This window comes from Giraffa tippelskirchi, chromosome 2 (genome assembly GCF_054371585.1).
Source record: "Giraffa tippelskirchi isolate mGirTip1 chromosome 2, T2T-mGirTip1v1.2.pri, whole genome shotgun sequence".
In the NCBI taxonomy this organism is placed as follows: Eukaryota; Metazoa; Chordata; class Mammalia; order Artiodactyla; family Giraffidae; genus Giraffa; species Giraffa tippelskirchi.
Genome location: NC_137276.1, coordinates 165,323,943 through 165,342,237, shown reverse-complemented (window position 1 = coordinate 165,342,237; position 18,295 = coordinate 165,323,943). Strand labels below are relative to the sequence as shown.

The window sequence follows — 18,295 nt, the reverse complement described above, 5'->3', positions numbered from 1 at the left end:
ACATGCAGGTCCATTATGATACTGCATTTTGGGAACCAAGCATTTACTTATATCCCTAACATGATAATGAAAAAGAATGCCAGTACCTGTAGCTGCGGGGAAGAACACCCCGAAGACAGTGAAAAAGGACTCTCCAGGGCTGTAATCTGGCAGAGTGTTGTTCTGTAGCAGTTCTGGTGAATATCCAATAAAACCATGTTCTGAAATAATACAGAAGAAAGCAAAATGAGCCGAGTGACAAGACATAGCACAAGTTCCCTAGATTACAGTCCCAGCTTTAAATAGTAAATAGTCCTATCTTTAAATAGTAATTTAAGTAGTAAAAGGTAGGTATGATGTGGGGGGCAGGGAGAGAACACAGAAGATAATGGAAACATCTTCCTTCCCACGTTTAGGGCTTGACTTTTGTGTATCTGTATCTACAGATGTAGGTAAATAAAATGACATGAAGAAGAGAGTAGTCACCTCTAGGAAGGGGAGCTTTTTTTTTTTTTTTTTGCTTATAGACTTCAGTACAGCTGAAATCTTTCAATGAGCATGCACTGATGTGTTTGCTTTTGATTTAAAAAATTACATTAACTCTCTGCTCAAAAACCTTCCCATAGATTCCTATTAGCTACAGAATAAAGTCCAAACTCCTTAAGATGAGTGTGGAAGCTCCCCACAATCTGGCAATGGCCCACCGTTTCCTATTTATGCTTTGCCTTTTCCTCTTCCCAGTAGTCACACAGACAACTCTGCCCAAGAAGCCCACTAACACCCATTCCTGTGTCCCCTGCTTCCAGGCCCTTCCCCACATCTCTGAACATCAATATGGTACTCATTCTTCAAGCCCAACCCAAACGCTGTTCTCTTTGGGCTTTACATGAACTCCTTGATCAGAATCCTCCTCCTAAGTGCCCTCCATGACCAGACTCCTTGGGGCTAGAGATCTGGTCTTAAACACCTCTGTCCCCTAGGGCCAACCACTGTGCCTTCCACACAGCAGGCAGGGTGCAAATATGGGTCACACTGAAAGAACCTTGCTCTTGGATCTTTTGCTTCCGTGCTTTCAGTCTGATGGTTCACAGACTACTTTATAGCAGGAACATCTCAGATCTGATTTCTTCAAAGCATTTTAAACATTTTTTTACATTGCCTTAAATGCAGTTAAGAGGTTTCACTCCTACAGATACTGCTTTTGTGTCAAAGGGGGTCACCTTGAACAGCATCTATGGATATGTTAGTGGGCTGTGGAATTTTAAGATACAAGTTAGGTGTTCTTGGGCTCAGGAACACGCAGGATATCCAGTATGTTTTTGGAGAATGAGTTGGTTTGTTCCTGCTCACTCTAGTCCACAACTCGGTCTTGATCTTTTTCCCTCTATCCCCTCTGACATGCAAGATGAGCACTTAGCCTTCAGTCTCTCCATAGCTGACTCCCAGGGCTGCAGTGACAATCCCCTGCCAGCCTGTCCTCTACTACCCTCGGGGCTTAACTTCACCCTGAGCTTCCATCCGGTAGAGTGCTGGCTCGCTGATGAGTCCAAGATCACGGGCACTTCTCATGGCTTCCAAGATTCATATCTTCATAGGAAAAGTATTTTTCAAAAAAATAGTAAAAGGAAAGTTCAGTGAAGCACAAGGAACCCTGGGGAGTCCAGTCAGGATTTAAAATCGTTGTCAATTGCTCTCTTTCTCCTGAACCTTAGATCCCAAGGACTGTGCAGCATTTCTGAATGGTTTGGCGTCTTCACAGCTGGTCCTCCCCTCATTAACAGAAAAGCAATAATAGCTAAGTTAACTTTAGTTTATCCGCTGGCTGACCCCGCTGACTAGACTTTGTGAGGAGAAAACCAGCCCAGCCTGCCTTGGAAGGGAGCTCGGCCAAGCTGGATGATACACAGGTCTGAGCACATTTGAGCACAGGGCTGTGCGCTGGGCAGGCCAACCATGAGGGTCATAAACACTTCATCAGGCTCCACTGATCTCGGCTGTCCCTGAGGCCACCCTGACATGGGCGGGTATTTGGTCACCAGGCCTGAAGGGCCTGGCCCCGTTCAGCCTGAAGGGTCAGAGGGATTTCAGGCGCCGTAGATGAGTCACTGGGAAGCCTCTTCTCTTTCTCCATCATCCCACCAACGAGATCCACAGATTGAAGGGATGAGTCACTTGGCTTTTTCAAGGAGGCAGGGGTGGGGGCGGGGTCCCTTCTCTGCAGGATGATCACAAATACAGCTCTCACACGCTCACAAGCACACGCTCACACTGACAATTGCTGCTGACCCCAGCCCTCTCCCAAGTCCAGTCCTGAATTGTTCTCAAGGAAATCTTAACTTCGACAAGAACTTTATGAACAGAGATGGTTGTCAATGAGTTATTTACAATCATGTAAATGGGGAGTGTCTAAATGTCCAACTGAAAGGCTGAGGTATTTTAAATCCTTATAAAGACTTACTAGTGCCAAAGAAAACTATCCATGTTACATATGATATATATTAAGTAAGAAACTGGACACCATTTATAGGATGAATACAAAAAAGTTTTAATGTAAGAAAAGCAAATATACCAAAAACTAATTGTTGTTGTCTGCATAATGCAATCGCAGGCAACTTTTTCTTTAATGTTTAAAAACTTTCCATGTTGTCTGTCGTGAGCATAATCAACTTATCATCAAAAACTAATGCCTTTTGTAAAAACAAACAAAACATCCCACAACTGAAAGCCTACTTTCTCCAGATAGCTTTTCTATAAACAAATTCATTTCTTTTTTTTCCTTTCCATTTATAATCTCCCTGTTTTTCAAAATGATACTTGCCCCATTTTTCAAAATGATTTAGGTAGCTTATGAGAAAAACATAAGTAAGATAGGGCAAGTAAAATAAGGAGCAAAAAAGAAACAGTAGCAAAAAAAATGAAATTGAGAAAAAGATAGGGAGGAAACACCTACAGCCTCAGGTCTCTGAACAGGCTCTGAGGTAAGATCTTGCAGTGATTTTCCTCAAGCTGGAATTCAAGGCCTAGAGAGATCATTTCTGACACAGCCCAGTCCAGCAGGGGAGGACCTTACCGCCACCATTCACACATGCCACATTCTAGTGGATGAGAAGGAGCCCTAGGCTCGCATGGTGGACCTGTCTCACTGCCTCTGCCCTTACCTTCCTGGGGCCCTTATGATTTCCACCCACTTGACAGCCCCCCATGTCATGCTCCCCAGTCCTGAGCTAACCCCACAGAAGACCTGGCCCACTGGCCTTTATCCTGACTTCCGAGGTCCCAGTCTCTTTCCCACAACCCTAACCTGTGGTCCAGCTGGACCTTGAGCTTACATGGAGCAGGTGCCCAGGTCAGGCACTGATGTACAAATTCAGAAGAATTTGTACTTAAGGCGTGGCCTGAGGTCCACTGGCCACATCCAGCATTGCAGAGCTGAGTAGACACCACCTGCAATGGCCTCTCACAGTGGGTATTGCTGCCTGATTTGCTAATTCTTCTAGTCATGGCCCCATTTGGGAATCTGATGAAAGCACATTTTGCATTCCATTGAGGGGTTCCCTGAAGCCTCTCCAAAGTTCAGGACCTCTATGCTAGGGGCTGCCTCTGTTCCTGAGACTTCTGGCAGGCTCCACAGGCACCTACGCTGTCCCAAGTCCCACCATGCCGTGCCTTGGGGTGAACAGAGGCCAACATTTCCTGCTGTCGTCTCTGCCAGGCAAGGCGTCTGCATGCATGGGGACAGGGCAGGTCCCCCAGGGACATCCCAGGACACTCCCTTCTGAACATAGTGACAAGTCATCATTTATTAAGCACCTCCTCTGTGCCAGTCACTGGGCACCAAATCCTTTACAATATCATCCTTGATACTTACAACTACCCTGCAAGATCAGAGGTGAGCAAACCAGGCTCATGAAGGTGAAGAGTCTTGTCCAAGGTCACACAGCAGACCTGCCTGTATGACAGCCGGGAGGCCAGTCTCCAGGTCCCCAGGTCCCCAACACCACCCTCCCACACAGAGGGATGCATACAGCCGAGGTTTCCCTCAACTCTGAGAGAAACACCCCCGAGGTCATGGCATCTCCCCTTCTCCACCTCTGTGGGGCCCACGGGGGTCTCCCTATGGAATGCCGCATGCACTGAGGGGTGTGTGCACAGCTGGGAAGAGGCAGAGCCCAGCCTCCACCCCAGGTCTGTCTGAAGTCAACGTTTTCCACCTACCATAGCAACTCCCTGCAATTTATCCTGAGTTGTTTCCCCAGAGATTTCTAAGGTGAGTGTCTTCGCCTCTGTGGGCCCTTCAGAGACTCTGCTGGTAACAAGAAGGGCTCTGGTGCTCTCAGCTGGTGTCTTCCAGCTCTGCGAGACCCAGAATGCCCAGTGCCTGCAGCTGCTGAGTGTGACTATATCTGGGTTTGATCTGAACGTCTGCTTCTATATCCACAGAAAAAAATTCTTTGGCTGCGTGTGAGTTACGAGCTTTTAGGAAGAACAAAGATAGAACAGAGTGAGGAAAGAAAACATGACAAAAACCAGGCAAGAACAGGCGGAGGGAAGGTACTTGAAGGCTCGCCTTCCTCCTCAGCAGGTATCACAGCTTCCTATCACCTTAGGAAGCCCCCAGGGGGGCTGCGGTTCTGCAGGGTCAAGGATCTGCTCCCAAGGGCTGTCACCGGACCCTGCCTACCTCCTCTGGGCCAAAGGAGCCAGCCCCAGTCACACTGCTACAAAGGGCAGCTCCCTCAAGCTGTACTGCGCCCTCTGGGAAGGTGGCTTCTGGGAAACTGTGTGTGTCACCTGTGCTCCCCCACCCCCACGGCCCGTGGGGTCCGCCGAAATCAGAGGAGGCAGCAGGAAGTCATCCCCCGCCCCCACCGTGGGTGTCAGATGTCGACCGCTGACTAACTTGGAAAGTGAGATTTCTAAAACACTGGCACCGGGGGGGGGGGGGGGGGGGGGGGGGGGGGGCCGGCCCTGCCATGCCTCTGATAAGCCCGGGTGGGGCGAGGGGCTTCCCACCCGGTTTTCTTCTTGGCTCAGGTCCCCCAGCCCTGGGAACGACAATGGGAGAGGCCGGTCCAACCAGGAATAGAAAGAACAGAGGAAGGGCCTGGGGAGAGGAAGGCGGGAGGGGCACACTGCCCGGATCCTGGGACATCACAGGAAGAGCAGCTCTGCAAGGAAAAGGAAAGGAGAGGCCGAGCTTCTGGGAAGGGACACACACACCAAAACAAGGCCTGGGGGCGGGGAGGGCGCGAGAAGGCCAGTAGGGTGAGCAGTAAGGGAAAGGTGAACCAGGCACCTTGACCAAGGGCCCCGCCTCACCCTGGACACTCACCCCTCCCAAGAGGCTCCTCCGCAGCAGAGCCCACCTGGAACCCGGGATGGTCTGCCCATTGCCCGGCATTGCCTTGATGGCTCTGGGACTCTGTCTCATGAGGACAGAGACCCGCATTTTGGCGGAGGGACAGCAAGCCTGAAATGGCCTGACAAAGGTCAGTGCCAAAGAGAAAAAAAGGCATGTCCAGGCCACATCCGGTCACTGAGGCTCTCACAGAGCTCCTGACATGCAGCCCCTGCCATGCAGCCCCTGCACTTACTCAGATATGGTCCAACCCCAGAGGTCCAAGGTGGACACAGACAGGTAGTCTGGCCCAGCAAGCCCCCAGGGGCCTGGGATGTTCAGTGGAGTTTTCTGCCTCTGGGCTTTGGTGTCAGGTCTGGGAGCTGCAATGGGTGAGGCAGCCTTAGTCATGAGAGAGCAAAATGTGCCCAAACTGAGCTCAAAGAGGGTAGATCTGCGAGAAGCCCAGGCTATTCTTCTCCTCCCTGGGGTGGAGCATGAGGCCCTGGGGATCTCTGGAAGGAAGGGAAGAACCATGACAGGACCAAGAAACAGGACACGTAGGCTCATGCTCTGGTTCTGCCACAGACTCACTGTGGGACTGTAGGTGAGCCCTTCTTTGAAATGCAAATGATAACTCTGTCCACCTGGGATGGGCACCTGGGATGTCCAGGTGGGGATGTCCACCAGGGATGAGAGGTTGCAGTCTAAATGAGCCCAGGTGATATAGATCACACTCTTAGTAACAGGTAAACTAAATTCTTTTTCAGAACCCTTTTAATTCTGAAAGCCGCCAGTCAGAAGTCCATTCTCAAGACTCAGGGCACATCATCCAAGTGCACCACTGATTTCCAGTGGCTGCTATAAAATCCCAAACTGGCTTCCAGAGCTGTCAGCACTGCCCTCGACCTCCTTGTTGTTGTTGTTGTTGTTCAGTCACTCAGTCGTGTCCAATTCTTTGCAACCCCATGGACTGCAGCATGCCAGGCTTCCCTGTCCTTCACCATATCCCAGAGCTTGCTCAAACTCATGTCCATTGAGTCACTGATGCCATCCAACCATCTAGTCCTCTGTTGTCCGCTTCTCCTCCTGCCTTTAATCTTTCCCAGCATCAGGGCCTTTTCTAATGAGTCAGTTCTTCGCATCAGGTGGCCAAAGTATTGGAGCTTCAGAATCAGTTCTTCCAATGAATATTCAGGATTGATTTCCTTTAGGATTGACTGGTTTGATCTCCTTGTAGTCCAAGGGACTCTAAAGAGTCTTCTCCAACACGATAGTTCAAAAGCATCAATTCTTCAGCACTCAGCCTTCTTTATAGCCCAACTCTCACATCCATACATCACTACTGGAAAAAGCATAGCTTTGACTAGACAGACCTTTGTCGGCAAAGTAATGCCTCTGCTTTTTAATTTTCTGTCTAGGTTTGTCATAGCTTTTCTTCCAAGTAGCAAAGGGTAACCTCCCTGTTACCCTTCCCCATCTCTGTGGCTGCGGATAACAAGTATGCTCCAGACTGTGACACAAGGTCACTACCACATTTTTCATCTAATAATGAAACAAAGCAATTATGAATTACAAGTCCTGCCACTAGGTCTTAGAGTATGACAGTCACATGCGCCCTCCATTAATGCATATACTAAATTCTCCAAGCCAGGCTTCAGCAATACATGAACTGTGAACTTCCAGATGTTCAAGCTGGTTTTAGAAAAGGCAGAGGAACCAGAGATCAAATGGCCAACATCCACTGGACCATCGAAAAAGCAAGAGAGTTCCAGAAAAACATCTATTTCTGCTTTATTGACTATGCCAAAGCCTTTGACTGTGTGGATCACAATAAACTGTGGAAAATTCTGAAAGAGATGGGAATACCAGACCATCTGACCTGTCTCTTGAGAAACCTGAATGCAGGTCAAGAAGCAACAGTTAGAACTGGACATGGAACAACAGACTGGTTCCAAAGAGGAAAAAGAGTACGTCAAGGCTGTATATTGTCACTATGCTTATTCAAATTATATGCAGAGTACATCATGAGAAACGCTGGGCTGGAAGAAGCACAAGCTGGAATCAAGGTTGCCGGGAGAAATATCAATAATCTCAGATATGCAGATGACACCACACTTATGGCAGAAAACAAAGAACTAAAGAGCCTCTTGATGAAAGTGAAAGAGGAGAGTGAAAAAGTTGGCTTAAAGCTCAACATTAAGAAAACTAAGATCATGGCATCTGGTCCCATCACTTCATGGCAAATAGATGGGAAAACAGTGGAAACAGTCACTGACTTTATTTTTTGGGGCTCCAAAATCACTGCAGATGGTGATCGCAGCCATGAAATTAAAAGACGCTTACTCCTTGGAAGGAAAGTTATGACCAACCTAGATAGCATATTTAAAAGCAGAGACATTACTTTGCCAACAAAGGTCCGTCTAGTCAAGGCTATGGTTTTTCCAGTAGTTATGTATGGATGCGAGAGTTGGATTGTGAAGAAAGCTGAGCACCAAAGAATTGATGCTTTTGAACTGTGGTGTTGGAGAAGACTCTTGAGAGTCCCTTGGACTGCAAGGAGATCCAACCAGTCCATCCTAAAGGAGATCAGTCCTGGGTGTTCTTTGGAAGGATTGATGTTGAAGCTGAAACTCCAATACTTTGGCCACCTCATGCAAAGAGTTGACTCATTGGAAAAGACCCTGATGCTGGGGATTGGGGGCAGGAGGAGAAGGGGACGACAGAGGATGAGATGGCTGGATGGCATCACCGACTCGATGGACCTGAGTTTGGGTAAACTCTGGGAGCTGGTGATGGAGAGGTGTGCTGCGATTCATGGGGTCGCAAAGAGTTGGACACAACTGAGAGACTGAACTGAACTGAAAAGCTTCCTGGTCTAATTCTTTGGTCAAGTGAGGGAACTGGCTAGACGCCAGCTACTCAAAAGGCATGAGAGTTGAAAGCAGGAAAGGAACCCTGGTTTGGAGTCCCCAAAATACTCCCTGTTTGCTGGATTCTCCCATTGATCTGGATCATTACAATTCTAGTCCACAACAGGTGCGCCATTAGAAATACTCTGAAACTGAACCAGATCAGGCTCTACTGACTGCTGCTGCTGCTGCTAAGTCGCTTTGGAAGGGGCAATAATGATGGGCTGGGAAGAGATCCCCCAAAGCCCCTGCCCACAGCATGGATTTCCTTCTCCACAGGACTTCTGTTCCGTGAGCTAGGAGCCTTCCCAAGACCACAACTGCCTCTCTGGCTTCAGCCCTGGTGAGTTTGGTCCTCCAAAGGGAGGGTGGAGAGAGGATGTGAACAGTGTTTCCAGCTCCCAGGCCCCCACCCAGAGAGAAAATACACAGAGGGAAGGTTGGGCATTCTAGCAGTGGCCAGAAGGGAAGTCTGAAGTGGAGCTGGGCCTGCCCAGAGGGCGTGGGGAGGAGCAGCCTGGAGCCTCCAGGCCCCTGGGGGAAGGCCTCCACCCTCAGGACAACTGACTGGCGGGAACAGCTGGAAAAGCCCCCAGGGCCAGGCAACCCAGGGCATGAAGGGCCTGGGTTGGGGGGGATGTCAGGGCAGCCCCCTTGGGAGGCAGTGGCTTAGTTTCCAGTAAGAAGAGAAGCTCCTGCCAACCCCTACAATCTAGGACAGCAGTCCTGGAGTTCCTCCTGAGAAAAGGAGCTCTCACTTGTGAAAGGGGGCATTTCTAATATCAGAGAAATTGTTCCATCCTCTGAGATCGGCTCTATTTTAAATGCTTAGCAAGACTTTTTTTTATAATGGCCTTGGGGTCAAGTTGAGATGAGAAGAGATTTTTTTACCTGGAAAAGCCTACAGAGCAGAGGATTGTCAAATGCCCTAGGACATTTAGGAATCTGCAACTCACTTGGACCCAAGAAACAAAGAGGTGTCTTTGAATAACAACCAGGATTGCCACAAATTGCTGAGCAAGGGTTTGTGCCAGGCACTGTTCCAAGTGCATTACATATTTTCATTCAACAAGATAGGTGCATTTTTCAGGTAAGGAAGCCGAAGCACAGAGAGGAGACAAGATTCAACCCTTGGCTGCCAGTGTCAGAGCTCACCCAAGGCTGCAGGGAGTCTGGGAGAGGGGCCAGGAGCCCAGCTGGTCAGGCTGGGGCCAGATGGAAGGGACTGCAAAGCCCCCAGCCCCCAGCCTGCAAAGCCCCCACTGGCTTACCCAACACTGCTCTCAGCTCAAAGGAGCACTGAAAAGGAAAATCTGGCCTTCTTATCTCCTGGGGGAAAGGAATGCACTCTCCAGCCAGGATAAGTGGCTGTTTTGACAGGAAGTCTCCACCCAGGCTGAGGGTTCCTCCCAGCCACCACTTACTCCTTCTGGCTGTCCCTGCCTCTGGCATCCTAATTCCCATCCTACCTAAACCCTACACACTCCCCCACACCCCCCAAAATAATATAACCCCACTTGGGGTCCCCCACATCGACTGTCTCTGCATAGCCCTGGCCTCTGTGGCGGGTCCAGAGTTCTGACCTGGGAGTCGGTCCTCAGCCCCGCTTTTGCCTGGACACTGTCTCCAGGGAGGTCCTGAGAAGGGGGTGGGAGGACAAGACAGGGCGCAGGGCGCAGTCAGCATCCACTTGGTTATGCAATCGGGGTCACCCTGCTGCCTAACACCATGCTGCAAATATCCAGACCCCACAGGCCCCAGCTCTGCAGCCATGGGCAGTTCTCCCTCCCCTCAAGCCCTACCCAGGAAAGAAATGCAGGGGACATTCTCTTAGAATCCCATGGCAGAAGATTCAGTATCACAGGACTATAGCATGTTAACAACCACAGGGGTCTTTGTTGCAAGTCCATTGTACAAATGGGAACGCCAGGGCCCAAAAGAGGAGACACTATGCCACACAGTCAGCAGCTGGTCAGGCAAGACCAGAAGAACCCAGTGCGGCCAAGCCCCCTCCAATGTGTGCCCTGCTAGGCACTCATCTCTCTGTTGTCACTGCCTGCTGCCTGCCAGGTCAGGACAGGAACTATGATGTTTTATTTCATGATATATCTCATTGCCTAGAACCAGGGGGCAAGCAAAAAAAAATATAGGTTATTAATAAACAATAGAGGGACTTCCCTGGTTGTCCAGTAGCTAAGACTCCACTCCCAATGCAGAGGGCCTAGCTTCAATTCCGGGTCAGGGAACTAGATTCCACCTGCTGCAACTAAAGATCCCACATGCCCCAGGGAAGACAAAAGACCCCATGTGCCACAACTAAGTCAAATAAATAAATATTGTTTAAAATAAAAAATAAACAGTGGAAACAACCCAAGTGTCCATCAACAGATGAGTGGAGAAACAGCACATGGTCTATCCATACAGAGTACTATTCAGCCATCAAAAGGAATGAAGTACCGACACTTGATACAACATGGATGAATCTCAAAAACATGTTAAGCGGAAAAAAAAAAAACATAAAAAGACAAATACCGTATGATCCATTCATATGAAACATCTGGAATAGGCAGATTCACAGAAACAGAAAATAGAACAGAGGTTATCAGGGACTGGCAGGGGAATGGAGAGTTATTTTTCCGTAGACACAGTTTTTGTTTGGGGGTGATAAAAAAATGTTTCAGAAGCAGACAGTTGTGATGGTTGTACATCATGATTAATGGAGTAAATGCCACTGAATTGCACACTTTAAAATGGTTAAAATGGCAAATTTTATGTCATATATATTTTGCCACAATTGAAAAAAAATGCCATTTCTTTCCACAGCACCCCCTGTGGGGACAACCTGCAGCATCCTTGTCTCAGCCAGGCCTAGTCTCTGCTTTGCAGATGTGGAGAAGAGGGTGAAGGGAGCTTCCCAGCCAAGGCAGAGCAGAGAGGGAGGAGCAAAGCCATAGGTGCAGACTAGTCCTAGATACAGACTCCAATTCTCCCACCAAAGCAAGTTGCCTCCTCAGATGGAAGCAGATGAGAGAAAGTCTCAGCTCTCAGCCACTGCAAGGCGAGCAGGCCCCCCCACAGTGAGCCATCTGCCCGTGCACAACCCCTCCCTGGAGGAATTGGGCAGAAAGTCCCACGCGCTCAGGAGTTCAGGCAGAAACCCCAGCTCCTTTTGCTGACATCTAGACCTTACAAGGTTTTATTCAGGCATCACAGGCTGGGTTGTGGGACTTGGAGGAAGAGCTATCCAGAAGCACAGACTGTGATTTCTCAATATCCACCATGCCCAGACCCCATGGAAAACTTCAGCAAAGTCAAGGACGCTATTGTCCCAGTCTTGTTTTTGACACATGTTCCTGCTTTCAATATTCTGCTGGTCACTGGCACCCTGGGCCTGGGAGCAGTGTCTAACACAGCTCCCACTTAATAAGAGCTGGCCTGGAATGAATATGCCTTTAACCTGGGCTGTCCTGGGCAAGTGCGAAGAAAAAGGAGGCCAGGGATGCTCCTCTGGGGGACTTGGATGATGGGTCCCTACCTGGTCTTGGGCCAGTGGTATCAGCATCAGCACCACCTGAGAGCTTGTTAGAACTGCAGCATCTCCCCCTGCCCCCACCTGTGCAATGGGCACCTTCACCATTACAAGATCCCCTAATCTTGAAGCTTGAGAAGCACTGCCTTGGAGCATAACCAAAGGGCCTCCAGAGACATAGTCATCCAGGATAAACAATGTTAATAATAATAATTATTTATTAAGCACCCACTTCGTTCAGGTGATGACAGTAGGCCTCTTATATATATTGTTTTATGCTCTGGCAACCCAGTAAAGTAGGCATTATTACCTGATTTTCAGAAATGAGAGTGGTCAGAAAGGTTAACTAATTTGACCAAGTCCATGCAATGAGTTACAGCTGTGTTGGAATCTGAACAAAGGGGTCTGAGTCCAAAGTTATAGCTCTGACAACTATGTAAGTGTGATGCAATCCTTCAAATGGGGCCAACAGTTACAGCCACTTGTCAATTCTCTATGGGGCCCAGAAATGCACTGGCAAATGCAGTCCCCAGGGAGGTATTCTAGGGGCTGCCTGGGTGCCTGGTGCTGGCTGGGCTCTGGGAGCTTGTGTGCTGGGATTGGACTACCTCACAGCAGAGGGCTCACTATTTCTTCAGGATACGTCCCTGAAGATGAATTTGCATGGCCCAGCTCCCAGCAAGCATTAAGTCTGGGACTGGAGAGACAAATAAATTAGATGGTGAGCAGGCTTAGGGCACCTGTGCCACAGGCTCAGAAACCTCTAGCCCTGACCCCATCTGAGCCCCGCAGTTTATTATGACTTGGGGCTTCATCTCCTGTCAGCCCCAAGAAGGCAGCAATCTCCTGCCAAAGGCCCCCATAGCAAACTCCACTCTCCTTTCCAGCCAGCACCCACAGGCTCCTCAGGCCGCAGAACATGGCCCAGCCCAGCCAGGCCTCTCTGCACCACCCACAGTCAGCCTGAGACTGTCTGTCTATATATAGATTGCCGTCATTCCCCACCCAAACATGAGTGACTTGAGGGCCTGTCTCTTGCCTCTGTGTCCCTCTCAGACCCACTAAAATGCATCTCAAACCAGTCAGTGTTAGTTGCTCAGTTGTGTCTGACTTTTTGTGACCCCATGCACTGTAGTTTGCTAGGCTCCCTTATCCATGGAATTCTCCAGGCAAAAACACTGGAGTGGGCAGTCATTCCCTTTGCCAGGGGATCTTCCCAACCCAGGGATCAAAGCCAGGCCTCCCTCATTGCAGGCAGATTCTTTACTGTCTAAGCCACCAGGGAAGCCAAGTAGGTACCCCCAAAATGCTTGAGTCTGAAAATGCCATCATTTGCCCCTCCACAGCCACGCTGAGGGTATCCGGCTCACCCTCCACAGCCAGAGGACTCCCTCCTGCAGTGAGGGGAGTACCAGGCCCGGCAGGGCAGGACCAGGGGGTGCAGGCAAGATGTGCTAACCACCCCCCTCAGGGTGTCACCCTCCACCTCCTTGAAACTCCCAGCTGCTCAGGGTTAAGGCAGGCGGCCCAGCAAGGCGAGGGCCCTCCCAAGCCAGTGACTTCATGCTTCAGGCATCCATCCCAGGGAGCTGTCTGGGGAGCCTGGTGGGCCAAGCCCCCTCCTGCTCACGGAGCCAGAGCCGACACAAGGACAGAGCCGGGCAGCATTAGCTCAGGTTTCCTTCTGCAGCCATGACTGGGTCCCCACGGCCTCCTCAGCTTAGCGGTTCCTTTCTCTGCTTTCCACAGGCAAAGCCAGAAAATGAAAAATAATGCAATGGAGAGGGTGGGAGAGTTTTGGAGCTGGGGGCCTGGAATTCTGGGCAGTCAGTCACTCTCTTCATCAGAGGCAGACTCAGAACAAGAGGAAGGCCTGAAGGTGCCTGCCCCTGCCCTCCTCCAGCCAGGCAGAAGTCAGGATCACAGCCCCCAGAAAACCTCCTCCTGAGGGCTGAATCCCAAAAGCCAGGAAGGCAGGGCACCTAGAGTTTTATGTCCTCTCTCTACCAGAGAAATGGTAAATGTTCAGCTCAGTTGATTTTAAAAACAAGAGTCACCAACATAAAGCACTATTTTTTAAAAAAGTTATTCCACAGGTAGAACAAATAGAGAAATGTGCTTTGCTTTCTACTTGGACTGCAAGGAGATCAAACCAGTCAATCCTAAAGGAAATCAGTCCTGAATATTCATTGGAAGGACTGATGCTGAAGCTTAAACTCCAATACTTTGGCCACCTGATGCGAAGAACTGACTCATTGGAAAAGACCTTGATGCTAGGAAAGACTAAAGGCAGGAGGAGAGGAGGACAGAGGATGAGATGGTTGGATTGTATCACCGACTCAAATGGACATGAGTTTGAGCAGGCTCCGGGAACTGGTCATGGACAGGGAAGCCTGGCGTGCTGCAGTCTGTGGGTCGCAAAGAGTTGGACGTGACTGAGCGACTGAACTGAACTAAGTCAGTCAGTGAGCAGAAAGGAGACAGAGTGGATGGCAAGGAGGGATGACCAGATGGATATAGAGGAAAAAGAGGGGAAAAGATTGGGGAGGAAAAACACAGAAAAAGAGACAAATCTAAAGGAAGAAAGAATGATTCAGGAAGAAGAGAGGAGGGAAACCAGGTATGCTTTTAAGGAATACTGGGGATCTCAGTTCTGTTGGTTTACAAAAGTTTGGAAATCCTTACCCAGACCTGAGCCTTTGTTTACAATTCTTCACTGTTCTAATCCTTAAAAATCCCTCCGTTCAAATCCTTAATCTTTCCTCTTTCAGGGTCAGAGATTCCTTTGAGAATCTGGCAGTAGTCTGAACCCTCTCCTAGAAAAATATACATATTCACATAAAATTTTACCTGCAATTTCAGGGGTTCATGGATCCTGTTAAAAACTATTTATTCTAGAAGCTCCACTCTGATTGAGAGACCCGTAAAGACCAAAGCAAAAACACTCCCACTGCCAAATTAAACTAAGATAAGGGAGGATGTGTTGAATCTTATGTGTATTCAAGCCATCATATCGGGCTTTTAATTATACCATTTACTTCACTGATAGAATTTTGGGGCCTAAACAGCCTTCTTTTGTTACTACACCATTAGCGGTACTAAAAGCAAGGTTCCTTACTCAAGGAGCTAGCTGTGTGTATGTATGGTTATTATGCAGTAAAAGGTCTGCCTTTGACCCAGGCCACAGTGTCTGCTCTTACCTTGAAATTAACCCTTTGCAGATTGATAGGATTATTAAGTTACACATATGCAGTAGTTCCCCAATCTGAATGTGTATAAGCATTAGCAAGGTACTGATTTAAAATGTAGATTACTAGGCCAAAATTTGAGAATCTTATTCAGATTTTTTTAACTAGTTTCTTTCTAGGTGATTCTGATGCAGGCAGTCTCCAGACCACACTCTGAGACATGCTGTTCTTGTAGAAGATTGCAAGCTTCTGGCCCAGAAGATGTGCAGATTCCCTGCTCATTGTGGTGGTCCTCCTCGTACACCTCGTACACCATCTCGTACACCTCGTACACCAGGGGTGGCACTAGGAATGTATGGAGGGGTGGTCTGTGACTAGGTTTGGACCACTGCATCAGAAAGGCTAGCTTTACGGGGTATAAAAGGCAGATAAACCATGTAGGGCATAACAGGTATAGAGCCAAGTGAAACCCTCCAAGGGCCTTTGTGGCTCAGTGGTTCACAAATCTGTCAGCAGAAAGAATCACCTGGAGTGCTTTTATGATTCCGTTTCCCAGGCCTCAGGCCAGTAGGGGATATATATGACACTATTGAAATTAACGGTTTCCCAGTGGTTCTGACACATGGAGCTTGTTTGTTGATGGTACCCAAAGGCCAGAGGGCATTTCAATCAAGATGTCAGACCACTACTGTAAAAATGCTTTGAAAAAATAAGATGCTCTTAAAATTCTCCAGCGAAAACCAATGAACATTAGCAGGGTTTCTGCTTGCTTTTCTCTTCCTTCTCCTCCTCCTTGTTCACTGTAGACACTAACTAGAGAAGGTGGGCTACACTGGAACGGCCTGAATGATTCCAGATGGTGAGCATTTGGACCTCTTGGCCTGACTGATCCTCCCTTTACCCTGGAGTCTTGTACAAATATTATCATTTTCTGGCTGTGCAATGACATGAAAACAGTTGGGAGGCACAAGGTCAGGTGTAAAAGAAACTTGTGGAAAAGGAGGGACTGCTTGTTGCAGAAGTGATTGTTTTTCTGAATCTCTACGAGGTGGAATCCACACAAACAGGAAGCAACAACATGCCCAAGCTTGCCCACACTGGGCCTGGCAGCCAATTGGTGGGGGAGAGATATTGAGAGAAATGCTGAAAAGGCAGCCCGTCTCAGACTGCTTGGCAGAGAGGCGGTAACAGGGACATCTGGGCACAGACCACAGCTTCCCCAATACAGAGAGGATAATAAGATAATAATCCATGATAATAAGACTACCTTACCCTCAATTTAGTGAGTTTTTTTCCTTTTATATTTGATTTCTTGAAACTTGGCTGTCTTACATTCAACATGTAGACTTAATGGTTTTTGCCACCTGAAAATTTGGTGTACTGTAAAACTAATGGTATCTTAGAATCGAGGAAATAGGGCTTATCACCTAATTTAATCTCAAAATGACCCATGAGGCAGGTACTGTTTCTGTCTTTCAGATGAGGAAACTGGAACACAGACTGGTGACTTGCCCAGGGTCACAGAGTGAGGAAGCGATGGAGCTAGGACTCGCAGCGTCTCCCAGGCCTCCACCAAACCTCACCCCTCGCCTGGCACACTGTGTGTACTGCGTGAGCACACCTGTGTCAGCACACCTGACCACACAGTACGAGCTGGGGTCATGGAGTAACTCCTGAGGGCAAAGTGCTCTGAAAAGTGACTTCCACCTGAGTCACTGCAGTGCAAGAAAGCAAAAAGCAATGGTCATTTTACCTCAAATACAAACTTGAGAAAAAATAAAAATATATAGAGAGTTTGTTTGGTTGCTATTATTCGTCTGTTTTAGGCCATAACTCTACCTCTTCTCTGATTGCAGGAACTTAAGGATGTGTTGGAACTACTATATAATGATCACATTTTGGAGGTTTAGTTTAAAATGGTATGCATTTGGACAGTAATTACAGATTCACTGTTTGAATTTATCTTATTTGTTTTTGAATGTTTCTACTGATTTCTTGTAATTGGGATATAGTGTTGAATACCTTAAGAAATCTTGCATTTGGTTTCTGCCAGTTTAAGAGGAGCAGGAAGTAGTTAAACAGAAGAAATCATTGTCAAAATAATAAAACCAAAAAATTTATTCTTTACAGTATTCAATAAGTGTTCATCTTCTGGAAAGCAGCCGAGGACAGAAAGAGAATCCCATCCTCCACCCCACACCCAACACACACACACACAAACTCAAAGAAAAAAAGCCACTATTGACATGTATTATTATTCATAATTCTTAAAAACGCCCATCCCATGTTATAGATGAGAAACTCAACGAGTATCAGTGAGTTGCCTACAGTTAAACAGCTAGTAAGGAGCCTGTGTTCTGGTGGCACTAATATTAAAGCCCATACAATCGTCATTAGCCATGATCTTTCCTAGTCATCGCCATGTTGAATGAGGACAGACACCATGTCCATCTTATTCTTCACTATATCCTGGAGCCCAAAGTGGGCTTTGGTAACTGCTGGCTGGGTTGGCGGATAGAAGTGAGGCAGGACGAGGTATATGCACCATGGGCCGGCCCCTCGAGCAGGTGCTCTTCTGACCCCCCACCTGCACTTCTGTGGCGACTGTGCTCCTACAACTCCTATCGCACTCCTCACCATGTTTTCTAGGACTGTATCCCTCTGCCTGCTGACTCTGATTCCTTTCCCAGTCAGTTACTCAGCAAAGTGTAATTGAGAGCCAGCAGTGTGCCAGGTACTTTCTAAGATGCTGGGGGAAAAGCAGTAAGATTCGATGCCCATCCTGGAGACTCCCACAGCTTAAGGCAATGATCTCTGTATTTCCTATCAGCTCTGGATACCCTCAGAACCCAATGGAGAGAGGGTTTCCTGAAGCTGCCTATAAACTCTCTTACTTTCCACCAACACTTCTGCTGTTTCTGAAGTTTTGTCTGCTTATTTTCAGAGATGTCAAAGGACGGCCCACAGTGAGATTCTCCTCTCTGTCTTTTAGCATATTCTCATACTTTTCTCATCAGGGCACATTTCACACATTGGGAGGCCTAAGAGACAGGAGTTAGGCTGGTAATGTCACACCAAGTTCTGCCCTGAGCTGTGAGATGGATGTGCCTTGAAGCACCAGCCTCAGGAGTTACAAGAAGCCTCTTACAGGTGAGGAAACACAGGTAAAAGCCCTCCTGCCCCCACTCATGGTGGAGTTGGCTGCTCTTGGCCAGCATCCTTTCATGGCACCTACTCTGCACACCAACAGATGAGGAGTTAGGTCAGAAGGGACCATAGCCCACTGACTTCCAACAAATGATGACCCTAAAACCAAGCCTTATTATGAGGCACCTGAGACCCTCAGATG

The 18,295-nt window shown here is 48.2% G+C and overlaps 1 protein-coding gene across 2 annotated transcripts in view; it reads right to left on the bottom strand.

Moving 5' to 3' along the window:
* The window catches only part of SLC12A8 (solute carrier family 12 member 8), a 141,562-nt gene that overhangs the window by 56,992 nt on the left and 66,275 nt on the right, over positions 1 to 18,295 (bottom strand). For both annotated transcript variants that reach the window (XM_081571698.1, XM_081571699.1), the window contains one exon: positions 87 to 200. In XM_081571698.1, the coding sequence (XP_081427824.1) occupies positions 87 to 200 (114 nt within the window). The remainder of the gene's footprint in view (positions 1 to 86; positions 201 to 18,295) is intronic.